The sequence below is a fragment of the Talpa occidentalis genome, unplaced genomic scaffold, assembly GCF_014898055.3.
Source record: "Talpa occidentalis isolate TD23 unplaced genomic scaffold, MPIMG_talOcc4v2.1 talOcc4.14, whole genome shotgun sequence".
Taxonomy (NCBI): Eukaryota; Metazoa; Chordata; class Mammalia; order Eulipotyphla; family Talpidae; genus Talpa; species Talpa occidentalis.
Window position 1 is genome coordinate 65660895 of NW_023601433.1, and position 22796 is coordinate 65683690.

The 22796-nt window shown below is 34.9% G+C and overlaps 2 protein-coding genes across 2 annotated transcripts in view; one reads left to right on the forward strand and one right to left on the reverse strand.

Annotated features, from left to right (window-relative positions):
• Positions 1-7271: 7271 nt before the first annotated feature.
• On the reverse strand, positions 7272-9772 carry LOC119245281 (X-linked retinitis pigmentosa GTPase regulator-like). The gene has a single exon (XM_037511498.2). It carries the CDS (start codon positions 9672-9674, stop codon positions 7518-7520), a length of 2157 nt encoding a protein of 718 aa, XP_037367395.1. The 5' UTR covers positions 9675-9772; the 3' UTR covers positions 7272-7517.
• Positions 9771-22796, forward strand: part of MALRD1 (MAM and LDL receptor class A domain containing 1) — a 385105-nt gene continuing 372079 nt past the window's right edge. The window contains exon 1 of the mRNA XM_054694679.1: positions 9771-9879. Coding sequence (XP_054550654.1) covers positions 9771-9879 — 109 coding nt within the window. The remainder of the gene's footprint in view (positions 9880-22796) is intronic.

Genomic DNA, 22796 nt, shown 5'->3' on the forward strand with positions numbered 1-22796 from the left:
GAATCAACAGTTCTTGGTAAGTTGTTTTAGGTAGTAAAAGAGGAAGGAATTAAGTGACTAATAAATATTCAACTTTGGTGTTTAAGTTTATCGTCGTTAGCATCAATATAGATCATTATTATCACATAAAACTATGTTAGGTACATTTCTGTGATCTATATCTGTCTATTACCCATCTATTTATATATCATTTCTCTCTCTCTCCCTCTCTCTCTCTTTCCCTTCTCAATCTTCCCAATCCTCTATGCTATGAGGAAATTATTATTATCATCCTATTTTATGGATCAGGAAAGACTCAGAGGGGTATTGCCCAGATCACTTAACTAAAAATTGTGGTACATCATCTGGCTATTTCTAGATCTGTCCTATAAGCCCTACATCATACTCCACTGGCCTTGGAATGCTACCTTACTATCACAAGTCCATACGTGGTATATCCATCTTCCTTTCTCTCCTGTAAGACTCTTTTTTTAAGATTTATTTATTTTTATACAAGAGCTGGGGTACAGGCCAGAGGCACAGGAGGGTGAGAAGCTTCACCAGAGACAGAGTGGGGAGCAGAACAAGCAGAATGACTGAAATACACTGCTGAGGGGAGCAGCGGGCGAGATAGGAGAGGTCTGCTGCGCCATGTGGGATTCTTGCTGGTTGGCCGGGATTGAACCCGCACTGCAGAGGCTGAGGACAGCTTCACAGCGCTGCGCTCAACCTGCTGTGCCACCGGGGATGCTCTCTCCTGTAAGACTCTTACACATGTCGCTTCTCCTTGAGCCTCCAGTACCTCCTTTCCTATGCTCATTCTTACCTCATTACTTTGCTTCCTATGTCTCTAAGAAAATCGAATAAATCCACAGAGAGCATCGTTAAACTCCACCACTCTTTAACTCTTACCTGATCTGTGTCTGTAAATATCCTGCCTCATTGTTGATGCATATGGATTAGCAGGTCTTATAACTTGCCCCCCTGGGCAGTAGAGTATATAATCCCCTTTAACCCACTCAATGATAATCCTGCAGGAATTTTTCGTCTTTTGCATTACTATTTTTCACCCTTTTCTGTTATTTTCATCAACCTATACACATTTTGCCATTTCTTTATTCTTAAAGAAGCTCCTTTGTCCCTATATCTCTTTTTTCTAGTATCTCACTTTTCTTCTCCCTCTGTGATAAAACTCTGGGAAAGAGTTCCCTATAATCCTTTCCCTAAATTCCTAGCCTCCCATTTTTTTTTTCCTTTTTATCCAACACATCCCATTTGTTTTTGAACTCTAAGAAGGCTCTTGCCTGCTGCTCTTGACAAAGTCACCAACAGCTTTCACATTCTTGCTACATCCTTTGTTTAGTTCTTGCCTTAGTTTATCTCTCAGCTGCATTTGACATAGTTAATCACTCTTTCCTCTTCAGTTCCTTTCTTAAGTTAGTTTCTGGCAAGACCCACAGTTCTGGCTTTCATCCTGCCTCCCTTACTATTGCCTCTTTACCTCTTTGCTATCTTTCTGACCTCAAAAACTGGAATAACTCAGAATTCAAAGTTCTTTTTCTCCTCATTGTCTTGGTGCTCTTGATCCAGTCTCATGACTTTCAATAATGTTAGTCTTTCTCAGGTGTCATTTCAGATCCATTATACATTCTTTGTTTCAGTTTTGCATCACTTTCAACCTGTAGTCCATGTGCTATTTGCTTTTTGACCCCTGTGTGCCATTAACTGAGTGTTTGTGTAGCCTGTAAATTCATTTATTGGAGCCTAATTCTCAAAGTGTTGGTATTTGGAGATGGGGCCTTTGGGGGGTGATTAGGTCACAACGAATGAAACTGGTGCCCTTAAAAAAAGAGGACTCAGATTCTCCATTTCTTTCCCCTGTGAGACCATTGAGAAGATGACTGTCCCTGAATCAGGGAACAAACCCTCACTCGACAACACTTATCAGTGCCTTCATCTCGCCTTTCACAGCTGCTGAAATTGTGAGAAACAGATTTCTATTATTTATAAGCCATCCAGCTTATGGTGTTCTACAAAAGCTTAAGCCATCACAAGAGGCTTCTCTATTGGTGCCACTTGGAGACCTCTCTGCTTGTGTCACAGATTCATTCTTCTGCAACCCACCAGAGAGTTAACTCTATCTGCAGGTGAGATACAGGGGACCATCTCCTTCCTCTTTTCCACTTTTTGGCCATTTCATAGGCAATTTTGCTAGTCCATACCTTGTGTTTTAGTTGTCTTTCCTCCTTCACAATTCTTCTAAAAATAGGAGTGAACAGTGAATATCATTCACAATTTCTTATAACTAATCCATAGCCTTGATAGAAATATCATGCATCTTTGCATAGGAGTCCAGAGTGGTCCACACTCTGTACTAAACTCCTATTTAGGTTGGATGTTCTGTATCTATATACTGTGTTAAATTATACTCACTTTATACTTTTGTATTATTTCCTAAACATTTTCCATGTGTTTTTATAATATATGCACACATAATAAGTACTATTTTCCCTCTTTTTTTTTACATTCTGCCTTATAGTTAAACAATTATAAATATCTTGCCTTCAATATAGATGCTATTCCAACATCTTATTCTTTATTTGATCTTACTTTTGGTTAGTGAATCTTTCTGGTTTCTCTCCCAGTCCTCCTTAATTTTGTTAATCATCTGCCTTAAACATATTGCTGCAATTGTTTCTGATCCATGCTTTCTTACCCAAACTCATACCATACACATCTGATATTTTATGACTTTGGATTTCATTCAACTGTAATTCTAAAAGCTTTGAACATATCAGGACCTTTAAAAGGTTTAAGCAAAAGTAGTTCAAGACAAGGAATGGTAACAGTGAGAAATACCAGACAAGTCTTTGTTTTCCCCTGAACAGCAAAAAAAGAATCATTCTTTATTATTCCCTTGGACATCTTTCTGTTTCTTCCTCTAGCTTTTGAAGCTCCATTCTATGAAGTTTTGTAATAACAAGCAATTTATCTATTATTCCCTTCCTCTCCCAACTACCTTTGCACTCTTGTCAAAGAACAAAGGGTAGAGGGCAAATACAAAAGCAAATGTCAAGGAACTATGCCTCACTAAGATTTAATCACAACATTTGGCATATTCCATGTCTGACTTATTTGTCTAGCTTCTATTTTTAAGCCTACAGTGCCAGGTCTTCCATATGTCATGTGGGAAATAAGAGTTTTAATCATGTGCTAGATAACAAAAGTAGCATAATCCAGGTTCTATTCTTTTCTAAGTACAATCACACATGGACACACAATTAGTTATTTTTTTTTAAATTTATAATCATGTATTTTCTGAACTGGTGACCACAACTTTAGAGTGTCTATTATTGTTGTGACATTGCCCAGTTGTTCATATCTTGCTGCTTTAGTCTTAAATACAAAGTTTTTAAAGTTTGTATGTGAATTTCTAATTCCCTGTAGAGTCTTACTTGGTGCCACTTTTCTATGTCAAAAACTGGCTCTCTGTTACCAACAAAACCTGTTGATAAGACAAAGCTGAATTTATTGCATATTATGCAATAAGCTTCAAAAAGCTTTGGCAGTGGCTCAGAGAGCTGGAATTTGGCATAAGGTGGGTCTTTCAGAGCAAGGACTTGATTAGAACTGGGTGAAAATAGAGTTTATAAAAAAGACAAGATAAGGATGTTGAGACAGAGATTCAAAGTATCTTAGGATGCAAACACAAGGAGAGTTATGAGAAAGTAAAGAAAATGCTGATGAAGACATTAAAGCACAGCAGAACCAAGTTAATGAAGGTAGAAAAGGTGATTTTTATTTCAACATACAGGCTATGTATTGGGGTTGACTGTTTTTGTTCTCACCTACTATATGTATATCGTTGAAGAACTACAATGCCTAAAATAAATGTGATTTCTCTGACATCAGGAACAGAAATGCTTATTTTCTATCCAGTAATGGGGACTTCCTAGTGAAGTTTGAAAACACTGGTCTGTTTGACTCTTTATTTTTCCATGTTATAGCTAGTGTGTGGAAAGATTTTACTCTTTAATCTATTGTCATTTTTTTCCCCAATGCCATTTATGGCTGCCACCTAAAAGTTAGCACTTTATTACATTAAGTAGTGTCCCCACCTTCTTTTTTATGCTCCGGGGAAGTGGCACACCTCTAATGTGAACATCTTATATCTGTGCTACAGATACTAAGAAAAAACACTCATATATATATATATATATATATATATATATATATATATATGAGAGTATTTCCTCAGGATTTGTGCCTAATGGTCCTATTTCTTTTCTTAATGAAAAAATGATTAAATTTTATTAACTAAAACTTGTGACCTATAATACATTGTGAATGAAACATTACCAAAATTTTAACACTAGCAGTTAAAAATTAATCATATATATTCTCATATTACTCTGGTTCTTTTAATTAAACTCCCCTCTCAGATTACTGCTGCTTCTTCAGTTTCCAAGATTAAGACTAATTTATCACTAAGCTTTGCTATACAACAGTTATTTGAAGTTAGTGAGCACTACATCCTCTGTGGTATTGCTACCAAATATTCAAACCCTAGTAACCTATCACTCTCCAGTGAAAAGCTCAGACACTTAATGTCCCGAACTAATGGTCCTTTTTCTATATCTTGGGGCCTTAGGCAAGGCTTAACTTTCCCTTATGCACCATCTTCAAACATTAAAGGCAACGATCTGATTTTCCCTAATTTATCTCTTCGGCTAAGCTTTTTTCTTAATTTACTGCTTCTGCTCAACTTCTTAGGGCAAGCATTTGAGTCACTTTACTTTCCTGATTGTTTTGTTCTCTCTTTGAAATGCTTCAGATTGTCTACATTTCACTTAGAACTGAATACAATTCTCAGAATGTTGTTAAATGCTCTAGGTTGACAGCAGAAATAGAACTCCCTTTGTCTTGGCTACTGTTATGAAAAAAAGATTGAATGATACTTCCTGTTTTGGTTTCATTTTATCTTTCCTTTTGTTTCTTTATACCACACATATGAAATCATCCTGTGTTTGTCATTCCCCTTCTAACTTTTTTTGACTTTCTTTGAACTACTCTAAAATGTTTTTCCTGGATTTCTAGCTCAAAGCATGTGGGGTCACCATTTTTTATTAGTTGTGAGTACTTTTTCTGTGGGTAACTCTTTGTCATGCATTGAGAACTTCAGTGAAGTTCTCATTCTTCTCCTCAATTCCAGCAAAGGGGCCATTACAATGCTCTCTGATAATTCGTATGAAATTCATACAGAATAAGTCTTCATTTGTGTACAGTCATTTAAGTAATTATCAACTTTAAGACTCTACAAGAATGACTGACTAGAATGTTTTCTTTGAATTGTCTTAATACTCTGGATGATCTGAACTAGTTTAGAGGCGTTGATGATGTTACTGCCATCTACCAAATAAATACAGAGTGACTGGAAGTCATAGACTTATATTGTATAGAAAACTAAAAAATAGACTATTTTAATACTTATCCATTTAAATAAGCTCATAGCTATAGGGGTTCTGAATTCTAAAACCAGAGTATAAGGAAAACTTGAACATTTTGACATTAAGTATTCAAAAGCCATATTTTAAGAACATTGGAAAGCATCATTACTTTAGGAAACTGATTCTTTCATTTGATCTGGTGAATTTCTGCTTTCAACAGTTGTCTGCATATTGTGTACAAAATACTATTTATACCACTCCATAGAGTTAAATCATTGAGAAGTTTTTGAAAGTATTGCTGTGGGCATATTGTTATAGCTGAACATATCAGCTTCCATATCAAGAAGACAGAGTGAGTCCTGGACTTCAACCAATGCATTATATTGGAGACTTGATAGGAATAAAATCAAACTTCTTTCCTATGATCTATTTTAGACTTTGAGATTGTATTTCATCCCTTAAAAATAAATCATATAACTCTCTCTCCTGAACTAGAACCCAGATTTTTAGCTTGAACTCAAACTTATGACAGTGCCATTTCTTTAGATTAGATTTTATATTGTGCATTTAACTATATCACATAATGTAAAAAATTAAACTTATTCTCTTTTTATATAAAATATTTATTACTATTTGACCAGTTATTTAAAATCACACAAATTAAATGAAAATTATCTGTAACTGACAATTTCGAGTAAGTTTTGAAAGACAGAAATAAGGATCTCATTTGCCCCAGAAGGACCATCTGCAGAGGTAACAACCATTTGTATTGTAAATGAGTTATTCTTTGGATCTTCAACAGAGTCCCAGATAAATTCTGAATGTAGATTGAATTCATTAAAATTCATCCTTTATAGAATAAACCGTGCTATAGAATCTACTATTATTTCCATGAATTTTGGACAATGATGTAATTAGTTCTATATGCCTAACACCAAGCTTAATGCTAGAAAACTAAGAGACATTCAAATAATTTTAAGTGGAAAAATGGAATTGTACTAGAGGCCTACACATGTGGTTTAATGAAATAATCAAAAGAAGACTGGTGTGAGATTCTCATAAATTATGTAGAATAGCTTTGTGAAGATTTTGTAAACTTACATGGATTTTATTTTTAATGAAATTCTTTTTTCTGAACAGTTTTTCAGTACTGCCAAATTTAAAGATTTCATGTACTGCAATTTCTTTGCTGTAAATTTTACCTGGGAATATCCATTATACAAAAACAGAGTATTCTTTCTCTCTATACCACTCATCATTTCATACAGAATTATATAAATGAGGTAAATGCAAATAAAATTACATTGTAGATGGCTCCGATTTCCCCATCTTCCTAGATTCTAGCTCTTATATAGATGTGTTGTCTTGATTGTTGGAAATATGGAGAGGCTTCTATTTAAATTCCCTTGCTGACCCAGCCTGCAACCCTGAGGCTTGCCCTAAAACCTCAAGTACTTGTGGTTTCTCTTCTTATAGGATCCATGGACCAATGAGCACCTGCTACCTGCTCAGCATAAGCTGTGTATTGACCATCTTGCTCACAGTGAAATCAAATATTTTCTGGAGTGCACCCCTCAGAGGGACCCTCTTTCCTTCATCTTACATCTGCTAATTTTCTTCAATTCTCCCTGATCTCACTTTATCAGAGAGTTGCTTTTAAATTCCAGGAGAAACATTTCACTTTCAGCTATGAGACTAGAGATCTATTTATTTCCAGAAATACCCTGAGATCATTATGTTTTCATGAAAATCTATGTTATAGAAAATTTTTTTTACAGCAACCAGATGATACATTAAAATATCCTCATCAAAAAAAATTTTTCTCAATTAAACAAATTGCAAATACATAAAAAACTGCATCATGCAATTGCAAATGCTGCCTTATCAAATTACAAAGAAGTAAAATCGTTTAGTAAAATCTATGAAATATCTTAATTTGTCACATATAAAAATATTTTTATATTGAAGGATTTCAATGCAATTTTATTGCAACACTTGAAGGAGAGTTTGAGGTACAATTTGAATTGGCTTGTCAAAAATGTTAGTGTAAACAAATATCAAAACTGGCCATATTGTTCAAACCAAAACATATTACCATATCCTTTTATGCATGTTTCCTTTTGGATTTTCATTGTATTTATAAATGGCCTGTTGTTTGTTCCAGTTGGACTTTTTGTCTTTTTCAACTGAGTTGTCTGTTTTTTTTTGCTCCTCTGTCTCATCTTCAAGATTTTTATGGCCTCCCCTGGCTTTCTTCTCATCTTTCAGATTGTCATGAGTTTCCTCGTCGACATTTTCACTTTCTTCTTTTTCTGAAAATGTATGATGCTCCATCCTGTCAGTCCGGTCATCTAATAAGATCACTACTTCCTCTTCCTTTCCTCCATACACCTCCATATTTTTCTCGTTTGCCTCTGTGTTTTGCTCCTCTAATTTACTTCTTTTTGAATCCTCTGTTCCTTTTTGCTCCTCTGGAATCTGTACATGCTTATTTGAAAATGCTCCCATAACCACAGCTGCTTGAGCCATGTAGATTCCTTTTGCCAAAAGTTGATTATATGTTTTCCCTTCTTTCATATTTTGGCACATCTCTTTACTTTCATGTTCATCACTATCATCATTTTCACTATGAGCTGTGTGCTGCTTCAGTTTCTTAATTGTTTGTTTCTTTTGTTTTTGAATTGGCAATAATTTTAATGACTTGTCATTGGAATTCAAACTGATCACATGTGTCATACTTAAGACATCTGTGGCTTCTCCAAAGCTTTCTGAATCTGCTGCTGAAGAATTATTTGTTTCTTTTTCTTTGGTTATTTTATCTTGAAAATAATTAGGTTGCATTGAGTGCAGGGTGTCCCACTTTTCAGACATAGTTTGTTCTGGTGAAGGACTTGTAGGAAGATGGAAAGGAACTGAACTGGGGGCAAAACCAACAGGTGGTACAGAAGTACCTTCAATTGGAGGTAGTGTTTGCACCATTTGAATGGAATCGGGCAATTTCTCCTTTTTTCTTCGCTGCAGATGTGCTGAGAAAGTTCTATACACAACATTTACTGATGACAGATCACTGACAGGTAGAGAAGTTGCTGAAGGTAAGCAAGAATCATTTATTTCATCGAAATAAATGTCTTTTGACACACCATGTCGTGGAGAAGCAAAAACTAGCATGTGACATCCACCACAAGCAACCAATTGAACTGTGAACTTCAAAAAATTAGTGCACAAAGTAGGAATGAAATGATTGGTAAAATTCTCCAGTCCATGTCCTAATTTTCCATGTCTACCATTTCCAAAAGTATACAGAAGGCCCACCTCTGTTATCAAAGCAGTGTGATTTTCTCCACAGAAAATAGAACTTATTTTCTGATGCTTAATATGATCAACAACTTTGGGTTCTAAAGTTTCAAAAAGAAAAGGGCCAAGACCCAGCTGGCCAAACTGTCCCAGGCCAAAGGTGTACACATCTTTCTCTGTGAGAACCACTGTGTGCGCTCCACCACAAGCTACCTGGATCACCTTCTCACAAATTCCAGACACATGCTGGGGTGTTCTGTGATTGACCAGCAGCTGATTGGGAAGACCTAACTTCCCACCATCAGGTTCTCCAAATGTATACAGTTTTCCCTCCCTTGTTACAAAAGCAGAATGGTAATATCCACAAGAGATCCAGGAGATAGGTTTTCCAATGGTCACTTGATGAGGGACACACACACTATTTAAATTTTTTAAACCAATTTGCCCTTCAGAATTGTCACCCCACATAAAAAGCTCTCCATCTTCAGTTAATGCAGCTGAAGTGCTAGCTCCAGCAGCAAGCTGTTTAATCTTATGCTGAGATGTAAAAAAGTTAATTAGATGAAAAGTGTTCCTCTCTTCAGTGTCACCAAGTCCCAGCTGTCCTTCATTATTTCCTCCAGCTGCATAAACTTTGCCTCCTTTTGTTGAAACTATGGTGTGGTTCCTTCCACAGGCAGCAAATACCACTTTTTCAGGCTTTAAAGCTTTGACACAAGTTGGCTTGCTAAAGGTTGACTTTGTTCCTAATCCTAACTGCCCCCAGTTATTACTGCCAAGCATGTAAAGTTTATTATTTCCTGTAACAATTGCAGTATGTTCATCTCCACAGGAAAGACATATAGGTATGTACTTTTTAAAACAGAATTTGCTAGGAATATTTTCAGCAAATTCAGTTTTTCCAAATGTAAACACAGCACCTGAATTGGGCACCAGCTCGCTGGGTTCCCCCATGCTGTGGGTGCTATGTCAGCCTCTGTCTGGGCCTGGAGGTAGGCTGGGGCGGTTCGGTGGAGCCTGAGTGGGTCTTAGCACGATGTGGGTGGGTCGATGGCGATTACTACGTTCCAGAAAGACAACAAACAGTCGCTAGGGGCAACGGAGGCGGAACTTTCAAAACGTTCTTTTAAGCAGTTGTGTTCAAAGCCATCAGTGTCTGGTTAGGTTATCACTTTTATAAAGTGTATTTAAGTTTAATAATGACAAAATAAAGGTTCACTAAAATTAACTGAGTAATCAGAAGAGATTGGTTTCAGAATATGTATTTCCTTAAACTTGAAACAAATATTTCATCTTATTTCCGAAATTCAAAAATCAATATTAAATACATATAGTAAATGAAAAATAATGTGTTAGTCCAAACAGTTTTAATTGACCAGGAGAGAAACTAAATGTGGCCAAAAATTCTCTCAGTTTATCTAAGTGAAGAATTTTAAGGTATATTCTACCTATTCAACTTTCAACATGACTATATTAGGGACTTAAAATCATGGAAATGTATCCATCTTCTTCTGTTGGCTCAGCTAACATCTACATTAGCCTCATTCTCAGGAAGATTCTCTTCCAAAGGTGCCAAAGACACCCACCAGATTTGCGCAGTATTTTATCTCGGCTTAGTCCCCACAGTAGAAGAGAGAACCTCTTTCCTGCTGAATTCTGGAGTCTGGAGATTGCTCTTGTATGGTCTCACTCGGATAGTATGTTTATTTTTCAGCCGGTGACTGTTACCAGGATAATTGTACAGGACTAATTGTACAGGCAGGTCTAACTGTACAGGACTATGTCCTCTGTTAACACCGCTAACTCTTAAAAAATCATGGAGATTGAGATTGAGTGGTTTCTCAAAGGACAGAAAATCAGCATGCTGTCAGCAAAAGACAGAAATGTATGCTGAACAGGTCAATAAACACACAAATAAAAACACCTGCTAAGAATTATAGGTCATTTTAACAATGTTAATTCTTCCATTCCACGAGCAGGCAATCTTCCCATTTCCTTGTGTCTTCTATTTCTCTTAACATATTATAGTTTTCATTGTCATTTTATAGGCCTTTCATCTCCTTTATTAATCCTAAGTTGTGTTTTTTTTTTTTTTTGGATGCAATTGTAAATGGGTTTGTTTCTTTCTTTTTTCTTTTTCTTTTTTTTTTTTTAAAGATTTATTTATTGATGCATACAAGAACTGGGATATAGGCCAGAGATGTGGGCAGGGGTTAGAGGATTCACCAGAGAGAAAGTGGGGAACAGAACAGGCAGACTGACTGAAATACACTGCTGAGGGGAGCAGCAGGTGAGACAGGAGAGGTCTGCTGCGCCATGTGGGTTGCTCCCGGGAAGACTGGGCATCAAACTCGCTGCAGAGGCTGCGGATTGCTTCATAGTGCTGTGCTCTTTGCACCACCAAAGAGGCCGCAGGTTTGTTTTCTTAATTTCTTCCTCCTTTCTTTTGTTATTTGCATACAGGAATGAAACAATTTTTGTATGACGATATTGTAACCTCCTGCTTCACTGTACTGATTTATTGTTTGTAATAGTTTTTTGTTTTAAGTGGAATCTTTAGGGGTTTCTATGTATATAATCATGTCATCTACAAGTAGTGACAGTTCTGCTTTCTTCCAAATTTAGTTTCCTTTTATTTCTTTGTATTGCTTAATTTCTTTAGCTATATCTTCCAATACCATGTTGAACAGGAGTGGTGGAAAGTGGACATACTTGTCTTATACCTGATCTTAGAGGAAGAACTTGCAGTTCTTTGCCATTGAGTCTGATCTTAGCTGTAGATTTGCAATATATGACCTTTATGATGTTGAAGTAACTTCCCTCTATCTGCATATTTGAAAAATTTTTAATCATAAATGGATGTTGAATTTGTCAAATATTTTATTTGAATATTGATATGATCATGCCAATATGATCTTTCCTTTTGTTGATGTGATCAATTACATGATTGATTTACAGATATCGAATCATCTTTGCAACTCTGGAATAAATTTTACATGGTTGTGATGTATGATCCATTAATGTATTATTATAATTTGGTTTTATAAGATTTTGTGAGGATTTTTGCAGCTATGTTCATCAGCTTTATTGGTCTCTAGTCTTCTTCCTCTCTGGTAACTGAGTATGGAGGGCATGGAAGGATAATGGGGTTACTTCAGTGACATATATTTAGGGAACAGAATAGAAGAGGACAAGGAGAAGAATCCACTTTCCAAATTATGAATAGAACTGACCTTACTAAAGGCTTATGTTTAGACTTGCTATGCCCCTGGCTAGTAGTAGAAATGAGAGGTGGAGGGAAGAGGTTTCAGGGAATGAGAACAATGAAGGGACCACACAAATACAGAGATTGAATTAGCATTTAAAGTATTTCATCATCTTTTCTTTCACATAATAATAATGTTGACATAATAATAATGAAATATATATTTTTGAGCCTGAGTTGTAGCATATGAACTATCAACCCAGAGACTTGATGGGAGAACTGGTACTGTTCAGATCAATCCTCTGGATTTTGGGGGGCTTGGGTTGGGTAGAGGTAGTGGTAGAATTTAGGTCAAGAGTTGCTGAGTTAATGTAAGCTGTCTTTTTATGCGGAAGAAAAAAGCCTAAATGGGAAATACCCTGGGCATGAAGTGGCTGAAAAAGTTTGAGTGTATGTTCATGGATATCTTGTAAAGAGAAACTAATATTTACTGGAAATCTGACCTCTTACACGGTTTTCACTTTTGCACAGTTAGCTCTCCATAGAGTTGTTTTTATTTTATGACAGAAACCAATAATATCAAACACCCACCCCACTGTGAAGAAAAGCAATAGAACCCACAGATGAAGAGATCATACAAATTTGATTATTCCAGAGTCTCTGGATGGCACTTTTTCAACTAAGAATGTGAGCATCGCACTATATGCCAAAGTCCTGTGGGAACAAAATCTTCAACAAAACATTTGCAAGTTTTAAAACTAAAAATTATATGCTTAGTTTGGGAAAAATATGGTTCTTATAACATGAAACTTCCTTTGCCAGCTCCCAGCCCTTTATTCATCATGCCTCCTGCCCTCCCCCCCCTTTAGCATCAGATTTTAGGGGTCTGAATAACAAATGGTACTGAGGATAGTCTAAGAAAACAGGTGGCAAGATGAGGGATGTCACACTTATTTAAACCTGTGTGTAAAATAGACACCACTCTTAATGGTATATGGAGCAAAAATAATTCCTGGCACAAGGAGATAGTTCAATTACTGAAGAGTTCACCAGTAGCAATCTGAGAAATAAATGTTCTCAAGGTGCAATGATTAGGATATTTGAAAGATAGGGGAACATATTGGAACCATTACCATCCTCAAGTTCAATTATTTGTTCATGACTCAGCATATAGTTGTATTCATGGCTATAACATTAAAGTGAAAGGAATGGAACAAGAATAGCAAATGAAAAGAGTGCAAGGGACAATAGCTGCGCAAAAAAGAGGGTAGACTTCCAGAGTTCTGGCCCATTGGAGTCATATATGACATAATTATAGCACCAATTTGTGGTAACACAAGTAAAATGGCACCATTCATCACCATTGAGGGCATCCTAAGATACTCAGGGCCCAGGGATTTTTGTAGGGGGTGGTAAAGTAGGCAGCTTCTACCTGGCATATAACAAAATTCCATACTGCAAGATGGAAAGCAAATATTCAGCATAAACTACATTTTTGTTCATGAAAGCCTTTCATGCACAGTGATCCAAAATTATCAGTTAGGGTAGTGAAACTGTCCTGAAATAGAAGTTTCCAGATACCAACAATGGCCAACAGTGTAAGCAGGCCTTTGTAAGGATAGTAGTCAAACCTGTTACATCAACTCTTTTCTGCGTAGGCAGAAAAAAACAAAGTAAAGCAAAGCCCGACATCTGGGGGAACTGTAGAGACTTGCACTAATTCCTGTCACCTCCTAATGTGACCTGGCTTTTTGTCCTTTGTAGAAGGATGTTTCCGGAAAATAATGGATGGTTATTGACAGTGTAATCAGATTCTAACTCTGATTAACAGCTGTTTTTCCAGATATAGCTTCTTAACTGAAGCAAATCAGTAAAACCTCTATATATCTGTCAACGGGAAAAATGTATTGGTTTTCTTTATCCCAAAAAACATAGAACTCTAGAATATTTTTTCCAGTTAAAAGGAACAGCAACATAACTTCACTATTATTCTTTACAGCATGATAACTCATTGAATGTTGAGGAGAAGGTGGAATGCATTTCCAGTGTAACACAAAATTGCTATTTCAAAGTCTAAAGGACCTTTTAAAATAGTATAAGATTTAGAAGTGGAAAAGCAACATATTGAACACAATAATTATATACCTTTTATGAAATAGCACTTTACAATTCTGCATTTTTGTTGTATTTATTTACTTATACCTAACAAAAACTAAAATACCTATAATGTCTCATTAATACCATTCACTTAGCCATTGTAACTATGAATATAATAGTGAAAAAGTGACAATTATGTTCATTCTTACAGATTAGTAGAAAAACCATTGAAATAAACAAGGATCATATCAGACCTGTAGGTGCTAAGATGAATGAGATCAGAAGGTTTTTGAGATGAATTTACAGGAGAATTAGTGTGCTATAGAAGAAAGAAACACTGAACTTAGCAGTTCATGTGAATTCTAGTGTCTAACATCTATATATTTCCCATAAAGTCCTTAACTTTCGTATGTCCAAGTTACATGGTAGATAAAACAATAATTTCCAATATCCCTTCCACCTCAAAAATTTGATGATTCTTATTTAAATAAACAATGAGAATTTTCCATTCAATAATAAAGGATAAGGATTTCCTTCTCATAAAGCAATTCTAATTATTGGACTTAAAATATTTGAATACATTTTAGAAATCATGATAATGTTCTAAATCATATGATTATGATTGTGTACATGTAGGAATCAACACGGAACATTTCTATGTTACTTATAGCGCTGCTGTGGTCTCTCCCCTCAATTTATATAACTGCCTTTATTTTTAAACTACTCTTTCAGGAAATAGTAGGATCATACAGGCTTACATTGTTTACACATGTTATACATAGGGCAATAAACATCCATGTTTAGCTAGATATAGAAATGGTGTAATTGCTTAAGTTAAATATTCTCTAAAGACACTCCTCTGAGAGAATAATTTAACTGACTCAGGAGTCATTTATTAGAATTGTAAATCGTCACCAATGTATCCAGGCATAAGAGGCAAATATGGGAAATAAAGAATAAAGAAAAGAAAAAAGAAAGTTTTAGTTATGGGCTCACTAATTACAACTGTTTAATCTCTACTAGACATATCAAGCAGTGCTCTTCTGCCTCGCTAGAATGTTAGCATTCCCAAAGAATGAAGCTTTTTGTTTCCTTTGGATTTCTTATGCTTTCATCTCTACACTGGTTCAGCAAGGAACAGGAGCCTTTCAGTGTAGCAATGGGGTCTTCTTGCCTTCTGACAAAGTGTGTGACTTCACAGACCAATGTGGAGACAAGAGTGATGAGCAGCAATGTAAGTGCTATTCCTCACCTTTCCCCAGTTTCCGTTCCCTGGTCGCCTTCAAACCAGAGCCCATGAGCAGCCCAGGGAGATTCACCTAGATGCCTGGTCCTGCATAGATTTTATTTCTAGCCTTTAGTGTAAATCAGAAATGAAGTGAGTTTTTTAAAGAGACAGGTCCATGTGTAAAAATTACTCCAATTCAGAAAAATCAGATTGCTAAGATTCTAACAGAAGGGAATGTATTTAAATTAGTTTCTAATGATTACATGGGAAGAATAATGTGTGGAAATGTAACTTTTAATGTTATATTAGGAGAGAAAATTGCAAAAAAAAGCTTGTTACTGCCACTTTAAAATACTGTGATAGAATTTATGAGATCTAGTTTTAATTCAAAATGGAAATATTTTAAATGAGTTTAGGTTGGATAAGTAGATTTTATTTTTGTTTATTGGACACTACCACCAAGCTGGTACTGATGGGATTTAGAGTGCAACTCTGGTTTATATCCTTTAATTTCTGGGTTGAACAAAGAGCACAGAGCACAAGCTAAAGAGTGCAGGACCTACATTTGGAGCCCAGATAAATAATCTACTAATTGTATGATCTTGAACCTCCATTTTATTATAAGAGGTCATAAAATGAGGTAATTGAACCCTCATAAGTGGGAAAATGCCCTATGGTATAGTACTGGGATAGTACTAATAAAAAATGTTCACTAAGAGGAGACATGGGTAAAGATCCATATGTTTCTGTAGTTTCTATTGCAATCTGATATTGTGAAGGAACACTACATGGGGACTAGTGTCATTCTTGCCTATAATCACCTTTCATAAGCATTTTCATAAAATTAAATTGTTTCATTGTTCATTCATAGTAACTGACTCAATTTTCTGGAGGCGCTAATTCTATTATTTTAGAACACTTTATTCAAATATGTATTTTTATTCAGATATTACATTACTATTTACAGAATTCTACATTTTCTTCTGCTAAAATAACATATTTGATCTTGCTATTGTTTGCCTTCTATTTTCATAGTTGATGTTATTAAAACAAGAAAAAAATTCTTGCCCATAGAATGAAACAGGTAAATGAATTATCTACCCTAGTTTAAAATAGGTATCATACCGTTAGTGCATCATAACCATTAAATGCCAAGTGCAACCAAAGACTAGGATTCATTTGTATTTGTCCAATTTCCCTAGAAAGGCTAACTATGGTGTGCTGCCCTTTCTCTGGCCTGTCTAGAAAAGTCCTTATGGTTCTTGGGTGGGCAGCAAAGAGGAACACTTAGCTCGTTTGACAAGAAGTGCAGTCCCTTCTATTATTAATCGTTATGAAGCTTCCTTTAGCACGCTTGCTGTGATAACATGCATGGTCCTGCTTCAGGGAAAAGGTTAATGTGAAAGAAGGAGAAAGCCGCTGTGTGGGAAAGGTCTCGGCTGCATGAAAAATTTTAATAACTCACAGCTTTGGAGGAAAGCAAAAGAACAGATCTGTCGAATAAACAGATTTCATTTTAAATGTTACATTGGGAGCTTACCTTTTGGCTTTTTCACTTTTCATTTTCGTTTCTGAGGAGTTTTCACTTTGGTATTTTATTTAAATGTGGACCATAACCTGTAGATAAAATTGAGAATCAATTTAAGGTGTGAGTTTCTTTTGTACAGCACACTAGGGGGGGAATGTTGTGCAGGAATAATGACAGCCAAGCAATTTTTCTCATGAAAATTTGCGATGTTAACTTACAAATGAGATTTTTTCTAAAAGCTGAACTTTATAATGATGTTAAGGTAGTCACATTTTGAAGATAAATCAATCTGTGCCTCCTTTTAACACTCAAATAGTGTGACCTTTAAAGAAATAGATTAATATGTTGACTTTTCTTAATGAAATTGGCATAGTTAAGTTGAATTTCAGATGCAACCGATTCTATTAATAGGATTTTGAGAATGTTCTTTTCTTAAAGAATATTACCTCAAAATACTTGAATCTGTTATGTTACCTCAACATTAAAAAAAACATTTAAAATGACTGAATCTTTACACTAGACTAAATGCCATTTGTACATGATTTGGGGCATTTAATATACATAGTGGGCAAAAAAATTTTTTTTTAGGTTTAACCAGTGTTTTGATTGTATGTAGACAAGAGTCCTTCCTAATTCTCTCTTATTTTTATTTGTGTATTTATCTTAATATAGTTATGCTAATTATAGAGATAGGCCAGTTTGTCTTCTAACAATTGCTCAAAATTATTTGCTATATAATGACTTTGCTATTTTTCTTAAAAATAAAGATAGCAATAGTAATTATTTTGCTACCATTCAAATTCAAATCAACCAGAAGATTACATAATATACTATTGATAGTGTTGGGATATATTCATACTATGTTTGAAATATGAGTAATCTGGTTTTTACGTACTAGGCAATTCGGGAAGATACTGTAAAATATATCACAAGTTTCTAAATAAAATGACTTATCTGTTACTGAGACTAGAATAAATCTTTTTCAAGCTGTGTTTCCATTCAATTAAATTTGAATATAGGCAATTCAATCCAAATAATTTCAGATCTATCATGTATGATTTGTACCAATTGCAGGATACTTCTGTTGAGATGATTTGGAAAAGGAAGTATCTATGAGAACATAATAGAAAATACACTATATAATGAAATGGCATAGAAAAGTGAGTTAAAATGAAGAGTAGACAAGATTTTACAAAGACAAAAATAGAATAAAACCTTAGCCCACAGAACTGCAATGTATGATGAAAAACCAATGGCATATGCTTAAAAAAAAAAAAAAAAAAAACAGACTGGTAGAGGCAGTACCAGAGAAGGTGGAAGATAAGACTTAGGGACAGCAGAGTCAAAAATGATGGAAACACAAATTAAGTAGGCATGAAATATTTTAAGAAAGCAAATATTTGTATGTAAGTTAAATGAATATATAAATTCCGTTTTAAAATTTTGCTGATGGAAAGTCTGAACATATTCCAGTCATCAAGGAATAACAAATAGAAACTGTAAGTATGCACTTTGACTAACAATAAAATAGCATGAATGTCTACTTAGAGCTTTAACATTTATGGTACCTCTACTAAATTCCTCTTTCCTTCATTGATACTTTTCTTGGGCGAGATCTGATCTTAATCTTACTCCAGACTTTGAGCTGAACATTTAAAAATTTTTATATTTTGCATGTGTGTCTATTAGATTCCTTCTGCTATTTTGAAAACAAAATCTTCATAAAATACTTTCTATGTCAAATAACACTGTTAGGAACACTCGTGGCAGTCAGATGACTTGTAACCCATTGTTCAGTCATGTAATATAAATCATTTTCTTCAACAGATTTTGATGTCTAGAATTGTTTAACAGTGTTGACCATTTTTGTTCATAATGGGCAGTGGAAATGTGAAAGAAAAGATGAACCATACGCAACATGAATTATTCTTTCATTTCTCAATATGAAATTGTGCAAAAGTAACAAAACAGAAGCATGCTAATTGCCTTTTGAAAATTGGCTGCGTGTTGACTCTTTCTCACAAGGGAGAAGCTCAAAGTTTTACTGGGATATATCTTGACCCATCCTGTAGAGTATCCATCATGATTCTTACAAATGGTGCAATTTAACAATTAGGGCAAATTTGGTAAAGTCATGTATCTCAGCGAGACTTAAGCAAATAAAACAAAGTAAGTATGCTCTTGTGAAGTGATGCCATTTGCCCAAAGCTATGAGTAGTTTCTTTAATATTTTTGAAGGAGGCTATAAAAAAGCAAAAAATTAGCTCCATTAGGGCAGGATAGTTACCTAGTCCTTGCCATTGCCTAGAAGACTGATTGGTACATAGAGTCAATCAATATTTGGTAGACTGAATGATTATGGGTTTGCTGATTAGCTGAATTTGTCAACTACACTATTTTATTTGATCGTGAAACTTGAAAAAACTAACCAGTCTTGCAAAATGGCCTGCTCTTGTTTTGTGGCCCAAGTGGGCAAGTTGGCATTTTTCAAGCGCGTTCAGTTTGTGAATTTCCTTTGATAATTTGAAAGACAGCTGGTGACAATGAATAGTGTACTGTTTCTTCCACAAGCAAAACATCTGAAGGTAATATCTAAGCAAAGAGAACTCCTGCCATGCATAACATTCTGCACACCTTTTCTGTTTGTCAGTAAACATGATTTCTACATGACCATATTTTCACTAACGGTTTGGCTGGGAATCCTGAGACAAGAGTTGCATCTATTGTCAAATTGTCAAATTTATGAAGGAAAGGTCCTTGAATCACAGATTTTAATTTAAGTTTACATAAAAGTACCAGAAATAGAATATAGCATTTCTCTACTATCTAGAAATAATTGTGACTTTCCGGGGAATGACTTGGAACGCTTGATTGGATTTAAAAGAGAATTTTACTTATTGACAGAAATTGAAAATTTATTTTGGTAAAAAATGACAGCAGTCTGTTTGTTCCTGTATTAGTTTACCTGATAGGAATCATTCACACAAAAGACATAATTTTCTATTTACTATCCTTATTCAACACTAGAGAAACTACTGCAAAGTCAAAAGATCTTATGGCCAGGCTGCTACTCTGGAATAGAGAATTATATGTAAACACCTCTGCAACATTCATAGTACTCCAGTCAACACTGCTGCAAATTGGAGTGAATGCCATGTCTTGACCATATTTCTGTAGAGTCAGTAGACACAAAGCTGGAGACCTCCTATGAAAGTCTTAATGCTGAAACAATGTTAAAACATGTCTTGGTAATCCTTTCCTCATGGACACATATCCCACCTATGACACAATTTATGGTAATGATATTCTCAATGACTTGAGAATAAGGCATATGATATGACAAAAATTCAACTTACTTAGTAATAGATAATTCTGGTGTGAGTTACATTGCTAATTCCATGTTCTATCATGTAACTTTGTAAGTTAGACTTTTCTGTGTTTCTACAGCAATGAAAATATTAAAATTAACACAGTGGAAAAGATAAACATTTCTCTGATAAAAACTAACTAGTACTTCCAAATTGCCAGCCCAAATAGTAGCAATCTTTGTTTGAAATTTACTTTTGAGAATAAATTTTGCTTTCATGTAATTGGAATATTTTGGATTCACGTCATTTGTTGCAGGACATTATTTTTTATCATAAGTGAGAAGAGAGATAGTTATATGTGAAAATACTTTTATATGTTACCAACATGAAGGAAATAATTTTTAAATGATAAAGTATATTGTACATAAGATTTTCTGACTATGTAATATATAAGGAAGGAGATAAAAATATTTAACAAATTTAGAATAGAAGGAAATTACCTCAACACAATCAAAGCTATATATGAAAAATCTATAGATAACATCATACTCAATGGTGAAACACTGAAAACTTTTTCTCTATGATCTGGAACAAGACAAAGATGTCATCTTTCCTCATATCTATCAACACAGTACTGGAAATGCCCTCCAGAGAAACTTGACAAGAAAAAGAAATGCAGGCTTTCAAGTTAGAGATGAATGAGTTAACTTATATCTGCTCACAGAAAATATGATTATAAGTATAGAAAACCCTAAAGATTTTACAAAAGGAAAACTTGGTAGAACAAAGAAAAAAGAATTCACCAAAATTTCAGGATACAAAATCAGCACACACACACACAATCAGTTACTTCAATACACATGAATGAACGATCTAAAAAGGAAATTGACAACATGGTGACACCTTCTGTCTTCAATTGCAGTATGTTTGACTTTTGGGCTCAGAAAATTGAAAACAAAATGCTGTGTTTCATAAGTTCAAAAAGCCTAAGATCACGGATTATACCTTTAAGTTATTGCCTACCACCTCTTCATTGTACCATAGATTGTCCAATACAATTTAATGACTGTGGTAGCAAAGATCTATGCAGAGGAAGATTTTAGTATACCAAATAGTTTTAGCCTTAAATTACATATGTAGCATATAGAATTAAAAGAAAAACTAGCCACAATTCAAGGAAAATTGTTCAAATGGTTTAAAATATACAATTCTCTACTGGGGATGGGGAAGAACGAGTACTTAGAAAAATTTCTGATACATTTTTGAATAATCCAGCAGTTAGAAGTTTGTGATTTTTTTAAATGAGAACCAATTGAAAGTATGCTCATTATATTCATTTTATATAAAAGAAGAACTCCTGTTGAGACTATTCAGAGGGAAGAATGTTTTATTTCACTGTTTTCCTCATTTTAACTCTCAGAAATCATCATCATTATTTTTGTGTATTAAAAGTAACAAAGAACATTGCAAACGGATGTAAACTAAGTAATTGTATTGCAAGGTAATATATTGGTATTTAGAAAATGTTTGACACCTATGTGAGAATGTGTGTACATTTCACATGTAATTATTGAAATATGGTGATAAAATCATTTAGAATATGTTATAATTACAAATCAATCATTGTAAACATTGCTAGGAACTAAAGGAAACTTGAAAATGGTTATTTATTTTTGTAGATGCAGAACTAATTGAATTACACACAAATATAGACATTGTGATATATGTATGTTATTAAAACACTGTCCTCTTTGATGAAAAGGAGACAGTGGTTTAACAATTAGAACTTAAATAGTGCTTTAAGAGCCTAGATGCTGAATTCAAAAAGAGTTCTCTAATTTTGGCCCCAGCACTTACTAGCTTTTCTGTCTTAGTGTCTCTAAGACATCATCTGTTTTCTCATTTTTAAAATGGAAGAAATTTCTGCTTCATAAGATTATTGTAAGGAATAAATAAACTGCAAGTAGAATGTCTAGCACAGAACAGAACTAAAATAATTGTAACTATTAAAATTCCTGGTGTTGTTAAATTATTTCAAAATAAGGGGTCTAAAAGTAAAATCAATAAAATATGTTTTTGTGACTGGTTGTCAAACATTGTCTAATACCCAGAGGGAAAAAAAAGAGCCGGAATTATCTTTGTTGTGATAAAAGTGAGACTAGGCCCAAAGAGTTAAATCACTTTCAGACCCTAATAAAAAAACTTAACATTTCTCTGATACTTGCTTTTCTAGCAAGTCTGGAGGCTCATCAATAATCTTTTTTTTTTAATATTTATCTATTTATGCATACAAGATCTGGGGTATAGGCCAGAGATATGGGGGTGAGACCATTCATCAGAGACAGAGTGGGGAACAGAACAGGCAGACTGACTGAAGTACACTGCTGTGGGGAGCAGCGGGTGAGTCAGGAGAGTTCTGCTGCTCTATGTGGGTTGCTCCCTGGCCGGCTGGGGATTGAACTTGTGCTGTAGTGGCTATGGACAGCTTCATAGGTTGTGTCTTAACACCTTGCCCCATCAGGGAGGCCCCTCATCAATAATCTTGAGATGAGCTCAAGATGGGCTGGGAACAACCTCCATTTATCTGAAGAAGAGTGTCTTCTTACTTCAAGGATAAGGATGAAGTGCCTTGTGACTAGCCAATAAACTTGAGCCATGCCACATTTCTCTGCCCCTACCCTGCTTTTCAGCCAATAAGATTTAACTCCTT